The 11,343-nt window shown below is 40.1% G+C and overlaps 1 protein-coding gene across 1 annotated transcript; it reads right to left on the bottom strand.

Annotated features, from left to right (window-relative positions):
* Positions 1 to 9,396: 9,396 nt before the first annotated feature.
* Positions 9,397 to 10,740, bottom strand: LOC109860526 (uncharacterized protein F54H12.2-like). The gene has a single exon (XM_020439657.1). It carries the CDS (start codon positions 10,738 to 10,740, stop codon positions 9,397 to 9,399), a length of 1,344 nt encoding a protein of 447 aa, XP_020295246.1.
* Between the last annotated feature and the right edge of the window lie 603 nt (positions 10,741 to 11,343).

Raw genomic sequence — 11,343 nt, 5'->3', positions numbered from 1 at the left:
AATAAATATTTGATATAAATTATTGAAGTCACTTTCAATGCAGAGTTACACTTTTCAATGTTCACGATAGTTTAATGATAACATATGCCTGTCGGTATTATTGGTAATCGCGTCGGTATGTATCATCGGTAACCGTGCCGATATATGGATTAAATCTCGGGCCGCTGGCGCGTGATAGTAGGAGGCGGCCGGAGGAGAACTACTTCTCCTCACGGCGCACGATATGGTGCTCCGCACTGTACATACATTGAACAAATAAAAGAAATAGAATAAATAGAATGAAGTAAGTAAATTAAATAAATTAAATAAATTAAATAAATTAAATAAATTAAATAAATTAAATAAATTGAATAAATTGAATAAATTAAATGAATTAAATAAAAGAAATAAAAGTAATTAGAGTAACTAACAATAAATGCATAAAGTATACTTATATAATATGTGTGCTGTTATGTTCTTTATAGATTTAACATACATCACCAAATCTATGTGTGTGACAAAGATGTCGTAGCGATGACTTATAGCTCTGAAGCTATCGTTCAGGATGGAAAGTACGTACAACAACGTATCCAAGATGAAGACCCGGTTTTAGATGTGCCAAGTTACTTATTATTATTATGAATTTTTGAGAGTTTCACTGTTGTAGATATATACGGAAAAATGAAAGATACTGCTCATAGTAGAGTGTACATGTTTATCGTTCCCATATCTAAAAAAAAATATTACAATACATTGTGTAAAATATGTATAAAACAATAATTCTGATATAAACGTATTGAAGTATAACAAAACACCATACGCATTGGATTCATATTAGTATTTATTTTTTTGCGAACGATACATACAATAAGAAAAAAAATCTAAAGTCATAAGATGTATATAAGTTATAAACAGAGACGTCACAAATCTCTCAACACATCGTTCCGTGCTGACCACTAGGGATGTTCGATTCTGAATCGATTCTCCGAAGAATTAATTTTTTTGCAGCAATTTTCGAATTTTAAAAATCGTTTTTTGGATATTCGATTCTGGCATAAATCGATGTTTTTGTCACGAATCGATCTTTGATTCGTCGAGCGTTCCGGAACAGTGTTCACAGTTTTTTTTGGCCCGCTTACAGCATGCTGCAGCGGTGAAGGAGATGCAACAGCAGCGAGTACTTGGCTCGTTGCTTTATACGCATCTCCTCTACCGCTGCAGCATGCTGTAAGACTGCTTTTACATGGAGCGTAACTTGCGTCAGCCAATCAAATTGTTTCACTGTATTCACGGTTAGTAGCTGTGACGATTTCATTGGCAGACGCAAGTTACACTCCATGTAAATGCAGCCTAAGTGGCCTAAAACTGTGAGCACTGTTCCGGAAGTGCGAATGCAAACCGGTTTAAATTATTACTTCAAAAAGGTTGCGTTCCGTTATTCAGTATTGAAATTCTATAGTTCACGTAACGTAGAAATTTATATTATAAATTTCCAGCACTGATATTAAATTTCGGAACGCGGCTCAAGTCGCTTCAAGTGCATTTCGTCTGTCTTTAATGTCTCTATTTTGCGATAAAAACATAAATGTTTTTGTAATTAGATATTCACACATATCTAACAGGATAAGTGTTGGGATCGGGGAAGTCGAAGGACTTGGTGATGACTCAATGGCCCGTACGAAATTATTCTAGATTTCACAACATGAGTTATATTTTCGATGTTCTGTTAGTTTTCTTGTCATAGCGGCAGGCCGTAAAAAATAGCAAGTAACAACATTCTAACCGTGCTACAAATATCAAAGTTATGCGATTGGTTAGTCATCAGCTTTATTGTTGTACTGTGTTAAGTGTGGTATTTATTATTTAAGTGTGATATATATTAATTTCTTCTAATTTCTATTTTCTATCTCTATATAGCATGACGTTCCCTGAAATATTATCCTGCTATTTTCATTACTACTATCTTGTCGCACAAAAAAGTGTGCATCTTTGGTTTTATGCTTGCAATAGTGGTTATGGTGGTTTTCGTGCTTTGTGTGCAATGAGATTATACCTATTTGTCTTAAATTTTTGTTCCAAAAAGTGTATAAGGAGAAACAAGTAAGAATAGAAAAATTGATTTAAAAAAAATCTATGTAATACTATTTTACTATTTTATATTTTAAAAACTATATCTATATAATTTATACTTTATCTATCTATATAATGTTTTACATTAATTTGAAATTTGTATATCACATTTTAAGTTTATTAAGTTTGCTTTAGTAATTTTGTAAACAATTCGCATTTTTAGAGTCTCTTAGAGAAAAGAGTACTACTTGGAAATATTTCACCTGCACTAGTGATGGTGGAAAGTTTACAATTTGTCAAATGAACGTTAAAACTTGTGCAAACATAACAAACTTAAAAAATCACTTAAAAAGGAAGCATGAAGAAATACTTAAGAATCCAAGTCCAATACCAGATAACGCTAAAAAACAAAAGAGTCAACATGAACATGAGTCTAATAAATCAGAATTTGTAGAAGACGACTTATAAGTGTTGTCACCATTACCATCACTTTCCGTATCAACAACGAAATTATTTAATACGCCGCCATGTTTACCATGTTCAAGTTCAAATCAGTCTGTTTCAGTAAAAATAACAAAACAACCACAAATTGATAAAACATTTTCACTCATAAAATCGTTTACAAATGGAGGAATAAAAAATGGAAAAATAACTAACGCAATTCTATTTATAATTGCAAAAGATAATTCACTATTCAATATTGTGGAAAAAGAAGGTTTTCAACATCTAATGAAAACCATTGCTCCTTTATACAAAATACCTGGGAGAAAAGCAATAACTGCTTTAATAGAAGAAAAATATAATATTCTTTCGGATCTTATAAAAGAGAAAATATCTATCACAAAATATATAACGCTAACAACAGATGTGTGGACAGATACATTAAACACAAAAAGTTATTTAGGAATGACAGCACATTTTGCTGTAGAAAATAAACTTGTATCTTTAACCATTGGTGTTACTGAATTAAATGAGCGGCACACATACTAAAACCTTGGAGCATGAAAATGCTCTTAGAAATCTGTTATCAGTGGAAGATTGAAAATGATAATGTTGTAGTTGTTGTAACAGACTATGGGAGCAATATTGTGAAAGCAGTTCAACACGTATTTGGAAAAGGAAAACATTTCCCATGTTTTGCTCACACTTTAAATTTAATGGCAACAGACTTAGTAAAAAGCAGTAATAAAATGGAAAACTTATGCAAAAAAGTTAAAAAGCTAGTAACATTTTTTAAGCAGTCGGTTCCTGCTGCAGATGAATTACCAAAATAAAAAATTACTTCAATCTGTTGCTACAAGATAGAATTCAACATACTATATGTTAGAGCGATTTATTGATCTAAGAGTGTGAGTTTATGTCTGTTACAATTTCCTGATTCGCTTCCAATGCTGTCAGCATCTGAATTACAACTTACAAAAGAATTAATTCCAGTTCTGAGCCCTATTGTTGGATGTCGAGTAAGGTCGGGTGGTAAAGAAGAAGTTCTTAGCACGAACTTGTATTCTTATCTTTATTGCTCCGATTACAACGTTCCTTTTGTTCCTTACACGGCTGTTCCTCACTGTGGTAAACTCTTCGGCTTGCGGAGCCACACAGTGAGCTAGCAGTCTAATCACGGTTTCCTTTCTGCTTCATCCACGCGATCNATTTATAGTAGATCGATCGCGCTGATTCAGCAGGCCCACCGGTCCTAGCAACGGCCGTGCTAGTTACCGGTGCCGGTGTCGACACATGCTGCACTTCGGACAATGCGGCGATGTGTCACACCCTGTGGCAACCAGCAGTTCTTCCTAGAACTGCTGCCTTCCTGCAACTTAATTAGGTCATTGAGCAATGACAGTAATGTCTCATCACATTGCTCAATGGCCTCATCTTACCTTAACTTTTAACACAAAAATTGGCGCACAACATTTCCCCCCTTCCAGGAAAAAGGAAAATGTCCATAACATTTTCCGTCGCAACTTTTGAACCTACTTGTGTACAATTTTTGCATGTTACTTACACTACCTTTGTATCTTACATACTATACTACGCGGCATACTTACAGCGCGACGGTCTCGACGTTTTGCGCGCTTCTCCGCTTTTTACGCTGTTCCGCGCTACGCGATTTCACGGCGACGCGTGCCAACTCCGCTTTTTCTTTATTTCTTATTACTTTATATATAACCAGTACAATAATTACTACTATTATCGTCACACCTGACGTAGTCGGATAGATAAGATGCGGATTTTCAAAAAACGAACTCTCGTTTATTTTGTCCATTAATTCCGTTACTTCTGACTTTATTTTCTCAATTTGTGTTTTACTCTGTGTTATGCTTTTTAACACTACCGGTTCTTCACCAACCGTTCGTTCTTTTGCTTTTAACACCGAAAGATTGAATCGTGGCAAATACGTGTTAATTTGTTTACCGTCCATCACCTTGGTGGTGCGAATCGTTACAGTGGACGTCACTAACTTACACCTTTCCGACAACTTTATCTCTCCGACTCCGTTTACAGTTTCCGTTGCTTCCTTTCGATTTTTGCACGATATCACCACCGACTCGCTTTTCGGGTTTGAGTACAGCTATACACGCGCTTTTTCTAGCCTTATCCACATCGTGTGGTTCGAAATCACAGTTTTCTCTTTACAATTGGAAAATTCAGGAGAATTACCAACATATGCCTGCACCTTGCATTGTGCGTCCGCGTGTATCTTGTACACCGATTCTATATTATTGCAGACATAATTATCTTCAACGTTTTTACATTTCTCTAGCTGACTCACTTTTACAACGGAATATGTTTGTTTATTTTTATCTACTGCAACTATCTCGAATTTTACTTGTGCCACCTTACAAACATTATCGTGGTCGTGCACCGGCAAGGGCACTACCCTCAACAAGTCGTATTCTACCGGAGCTACTAGTGGAAACTTGACGACGGTATACACAACTGCGTTTTTACAATACACGCTAACGGTGACGTATTCTTTTATTGTCAACCAATTTTCTAGAGTTACGACAAATGGAAAATGTAATCCGTGGGCAAACCAATTATTCGCGTCCTGGAGGCCTTGTATTATTAACTCGACTGGTACCATTTCCAACTGTGCAAACTTCGCTTGTACGTCCGTGACGTAACCCATGATACTTTCCACTTCGAACTCGAGTTCTGTAATCATGCTGCCTAATTCCATAAAATATTTCCTAAGTTCGGCTTGCTGCGCGTAACTGTCTACCTTTTGTGTTATTTTAACCATCGCGTTTTTTAACTTGTTTTTATTTCTCTCTACGACCTCCTCAATGTTTTCTACGTGAGCAATAGTCGCGTTTATAACCTGCAGCTGATTTTTTACCACGTGCTGTAAAACAACTTGTTTCTTGTTTAACAACTCTACTTACTTCGAAACTCGCTTTTCGTTTTTGGCATCCATTGTACCGAACAGAATTTTCGCGAAGGAACCTACTGCGTTAACCAGCTCCCTTCGACGACGTTTTTGTGTTCCCACTATAGTTTTAACGCGTTTTACTATTTTTTCCATGTTTTGCAATCTTTGTCGTAACTCCGCGGCAAACTCCTCGCACAGTTCTCTGTTCCTGCACGTTATTGCCGCGGTTTCGCATGCCTTAGCCGTATATTTTAACATATGTTCCGTCCGTTCCGTTCTTGTGTATACCGTTGATACATCCAATCTTACAACTAGTTTCTACTTTTCGCTAGCGTTGAGCATCGTTCCGTACTTTTTATAGTACACGCCGGGATTGTGGTGTGACTTTCGTATGTGGTATCCTTGGTCCCCGGCTTCACTCCACGCGACGCAGAAGGTAAGTACTGTTACTACTTTTATTTACAACATTTTTCTGCAAGCAAAATGTTTTATTCAATACGCCTTTATACATTATACTTTATTTTTATCGCGAATGGTGTCGCCTAACAGGTAGAACCGCGAGCGTCGGTTGTACTCCGAGTTCGTTACTCTGTCATAAGCTCTTTTTATTATAGGTTATACTAATTCTAAGACTTATATTTGAGACGCCTTGCTGTCTTTTGTACTTCGGACCATGGCTCTTCACGACAACTAGCACCAGTACCCCGTTTGTTACCGACCAGGTCACTACAGTGTTACTAGTTTTCCTTTTCCTGTGACAAGGTTGGTGTAAGTGTTTGGTTTTGGAACTTACAAGTGTGCTTTCTTTTCCAACAAGTTTTGTTCTAGTGCTTACCATGTCGCGTTTCATTTATTTATCGTGCACCAATGTCAACGCGGAGGAGTCCCCGTACGAGCGCTCAGAGGACAGCTCGTTCCTCTCGAGCTCCGAGGATACCGACTCTTTGCGCCCCGCGACTCCTTGCACCCCCGAGGGCCCGCCGCCGTCACCACCGGGCTCCCCGGAGGTAATCTTCGTGTGTTTGCGGCCCCCGCCTCCCCCGACCGGAGGACACCCCAAAGAACGACTCGGACGACGTTATCTGTCTGGGGCCCCGCCGCCCGTTGTCCCCCTCATCGTTTTGTCAGGCGATGAGTGAGGCAACCCGGTAAGTTCTTTTTTTTTGTTATTTTTTTTAATTTTCTATGAAGGCTTTCAGCCTATTCACGTGCACATTCTGCGTGCGCCGTCCTGCTTTGACTGCATACGTCACGTCTGACGTTTTCGCAACTTCCACATAAGGTCCTATCCACTTTGATTCCAATTTCTTAGATCTGCCTCTTCTCAGTGTCTCGTCATAAAGTAAGACTTTTTCTCCCACGCTAAACGCTGCTTGCTTTGTTTTTTTATCATAGTAATGTTTTGCTTTTTTCTTTTCTTCTTTGAGCTTTCTCGCGCTACTCGATTTGTCGCCCGCAATCTTTCTTTTAACTCTTGCGCGTAGTTTTCTAAATTGTACTGTGTAGACGGTGATTTAGTTAAAGCGGTCGGTAATTCCGCGCACCTCCTGTACACCAATTCGAAGGGCGTAAACCCCGTTGCCGTGTGTGGTGTCGTATTGTACGCAAACATTGCGTACGGCACCAACTCGTCCCAGTCCGTCTGGTCCTTGTTCACGTAGTGAAGTATATACTCGGCAGTAGTATGTGGCCCTTTATGGGGCGTCAAAACAAACCCCCTCCACCTGGTCCCNCCACCACTACTGGCGCCATATTCCCACCACTATGGTTTTCCCCACTCCTACTGTCTGGGGTGATTAGACACGCCTACTGTAGGGGGTGACAGTATTTATGACGCAATAATTGACGCAATTTATGGAACTTATATAATTAATAAATAAATTGTGCTTGTGGATTTTTTTATAAATTTTACAAGAAAGCGGGGGTAAGTACGGCATGGAGTAATAAATACGGGATGTAAATGTTTATTGTTAAAAGAGAGTGTGTTTATTATAAGATATTCGGCTTGGCGCGTAACTGTTCTGATGTTGCCGCGTCGTGATGCGGGGGCGTTAATAGGGGTAAAGCAGCGTCGAGCAAACGAGGGAGGAAGTCTAGAGGGAAGGGTTGTTAGTGTCGGGCCCCGGAAAGGAGCAATCAGCGGCTGGTACGTTATGGGGCAAGCTAATCGTCGTGTTAGGACACGCGATGAGTGAGGCCTTCGGATAGGTAGTGGGGATGGTAGGGTGTATTCGAACTAGAACGCGTAGATCGAAGAATGGGACTAGGGGTCGTCAATCTTGAAAGGAAAACGAGTACGGATGATGCTACGTGGGTCGTCGTCTTTCCGTAAACACGTGCGAACAGGTCCGTTCAGGTTGACATGAGTTGAGAGGTGCGAAAATTAATATAAAGTACGGAAGATAGGGGATCTATGAGAAAACTTACGAGAGTTTGTTAAAATCTTATAGATATTTAATGCGCAACGTATTTTTATTATTTTGAGAGGATTGCTGGAAATACAAAACAACATGCTACAGTTATATGATATAAACTCAAGTATATATTAAATGCGTAGAAGAAAATACAATTTACATAAGTTTATTTTTACAAGTACAGTATTGAATATAGTGTTTAGTAAAACGGTTTTGTATATTGTTGGATTTTGTACAGAATAGTTTACGAAATAAAAATACAATTAATTCGTCGTTGGTGTCGGAGTTTCCGGAGAACAGTTGTAGAAATTGGGGAAGGCAATACTCTCGAGCCATAAAATAGAGAAACACACAGCAATAATGCCCGCACGTTTGCGAGAAATATCCTTGAAGTTGAGTCGTGTTCCATGTGTGCGTGGTGGAGTTCTTTCGAAGTCGCAGAAGGAAACGGGGATCTGACGGTNGTGTTCCATAGCTGTCGAAGTACGTGGCGTTTCTGTTTCCATCGAGNAAGAAGGCGATCCAGTGGGTTCCTGGTCGATTGTGATCGTCTGTGTTAGCAACGATAGCTGTCCACTTCGTCCACACCCTGGGCAATCTGTCGGCTGGATAAACTCCCGCGTGTCCAGATATTTGCAGTTGTTGCAAGGCTTGCAATATTTCTTTCGTATTCATTATTTNGATAGAGGTACTCGCGAGAATGCGGAATGAAACAAGCGTATCCCTCTTGTACCTCTGCGTGTGCAGCGGTGTTCTCGGTGTAAGTAGTTTCCGCTGGACAAAAAGGCTCGGTGTATGAATTTCCTGTTAGGAATTCTTTCTTCTCCGCCGTTTTGATGTTTGTACATGAAGCTGATTGTATTATGCTGTTTTCGTCGCTGGCGAAGTTGCTATCGGATTCTTCCTCAATTTTAACGCTGTTTAGATTTAACCAGCGTTTTAACCGTAAAGCGTTCCGTAGAGCGCAACTAATGTCAGGTGTGAGAACTCCGTGATACGAACACTGTGATATGTTCTCGTCGCATTCTGAGATGGATTTGAACGACGGAAAGAGAACTTCTAGATTATATATGTTTTTAGATAGAAGCTTTTGTAAGAAATCCGTTTTTTCTTTGCCTCTGGTGTAGACAAGAGGCGCATATTTTGTGACTTCTCGAAGATGTCTCCTGAGATATTTAAGATTGGTTTCTCCGTCAAACCACTCGATACCGTGATAAATTCGTGAAAGCCAATCGTTGCATCGTTGTGATTTTTGTGGTAATTTGGTGAACGAGAACGGGGGCATTAAGATCCAGTTTCCGAAATTTGGTCGATTTACCGCGACAAACGCCACTTCCTTTGGAATAAATTCACACGCGACACCGCGAAATCCTTGCATTTCTATGATCACAGCCCCTTTATACGAGTACAGTGTCATCGCGGAAACGAAGCGAAGATAGCGGGGACTAGTACAAAACTGAAATCTCTTCACAAACGCTCGCGACAAAAGGCATGGTAGAAAAGAAGGTGGGGGAAAAAATATCATGAGTTTTACGCATGTGCAGAGCGAGAATATGTTTATCCGTTATAATCCACAATGATTTGGCGCGATGAATCGATTTCCAAAACACTGTCGAATTCTGCGTAAACAAGGCAGTTAATAGTCGTTTCAAGAGCTTTTTCAAATCGTACTTCAATTCGCAAGCTTCCGTGTTTCACGAGATTCCAATGATCGACGCACTTGGCCGATAAATCAGGAGTGAGATCGAAAGCAAAGAGTGTGTAACCGTGCGCATAAGCATCTCTGCTTATAGCATTGCTTTCGTTTAGAAAATGAATACCCGTCCCCGAGAAAAGAGTATGAAAAGCCTCGATGTAGAGAGGAGCGTCTTTTGAAAAAGAAGGTTGTAACGATCTAGTAGGAACCTGCATTCCATCGACGTAAAACGACAGGAAATTTATATTAAAGTTTTTAAAATTAAACGGATTCATTACACTATCACCGTGAAACGCCTTATTTTCGACAAAACCGATTATCACACGCTTCGGTAGTTGACCGAGTATGGCGTTGTCGATTGATTCCCCCACCACCCCTCTGTGAATTGTGAATGATTTAACCTCGACCCTCGTGAGAGGATATTTCGCTGTGGTTTTACTCAGCATTTTAGCATGGGCCAATAACACTCCAGCGCTTAGCTTGGCTCTTCTTATGATCAAGGTGGCGTCTACAATACGAACTTTTGCTTGCGATGTAGGTTCCATAAGACAGAAAGAATCCTTTGAACGGATTAGTCGTAGTCGAATTTCCACATCGTTAATCAGAAATGTATCCTGATTGAAAACGTCGCAATGTAGATGTCCTATAAGATCTACAGGACGTTGGTTTTTGAAATATTGCATACGTCTCACGAGAGCGGGGTTGTCATTCGGTGCAACTATCCCCGAATCTATCAGACCCGGAGGATCGGAATCCCATAACGAGGTGGTGAGATGGGAAGTTTTTGATTCTGAAGAATAATTCAATAATGTCTTGAGAGAAGCGCGATATACATAAGCATTGTTCGGAGGCGACACAAGTTTCTGATTAAAATACACGTCAATTTGGTTAAACATAGAATGTAAAAAGTTATTCACAGGCCCCACTGACGCTGCCACTGCATCACCACCGCTGTTAGAAGCGGCAGGCGGGGGTTCAGGGGTGTTCAGTATTACACGTAGACTAAGAAGAGTATGCGCGAGATTTATGTAGTCCTCGCCATGACCAGGTACGACAAACTCTATGGGTGCGTCGTCCGCGAGAGTCGACAAAGGTTTGTAATGAATCCATTGCAAACTCTCGATACTGGTCTGAGTGGGCGGTAGAGTAAAAAGATCTAGTTCACTCTTGAAACACTCGCACAAATGGGTATGGAGAAAAGACATCGCGCCTACGAGAATATATCGCTCACGGTACGTTTCTTGCTCGTGCATCGGTTGCTTGCGCTAGTCTTTGCTCGCTCCTTCTTCTTTTTCTTCTGAATTCCTCTTCTTGTTGAGTGTTTAATTGTTCCTGTTTTCTTTTTTCTACGTGTAGCAGCGGAAGTCGATTTTTTGACGCTACTACTGCGTCGGCGCTTGATCGCGAAGTGTGTGGGAAGCTCACCAGGAACAAACTGACCCGGACGTTTCTTCGCAAGTGGTATATATCCTGAACCTTTCATTAAATTGGTTATTTTTTCTTGCGCCTGCCTTTTGAGANTATCACGTGATTCCTTGAAACGATTGTTAACTGCTTCTTTTAGCGGGATATTGCTATCTCCCACATCGTCTAATATTCTCACTCCGGCGCGTAGAGCTTCTTTTCCGATCGCNCGAGAACCGCTAGCCAGATAGGGAAGCACTTTTCTGAACAATCCCCCGAGAAAACTCCCGATACCATGCCCGCGCTGATACGCTGATCCTACGAAAACTCTCGGAATTCCGCTTCCTCCCCCTCCCTGCATCTCGTAATATTCCATATAATGAGTCATATTATCTTTATTCGAA

This window comes from Pseudomyrmex gracilis, unplaced genomic scaffold, assembly GCF_002006095.1.
Source record: "Pseudomyrmex gracilis isolate BER0280 unplaced genomic scaffold, ASM200609v1 scaffold_404, whole genome shotgun sequence".
NCBI lineage: Eukaryota > Metazoa > Arthropoda > Insecta > Hymenoptera > Formicidae > Pseudomyrmex > Pseudomyrmex gracilis.
Note: the sequence above shows the minus strand (reverse complement) of the source record. Positions and strands in the feature narration are given on the sequence as shown.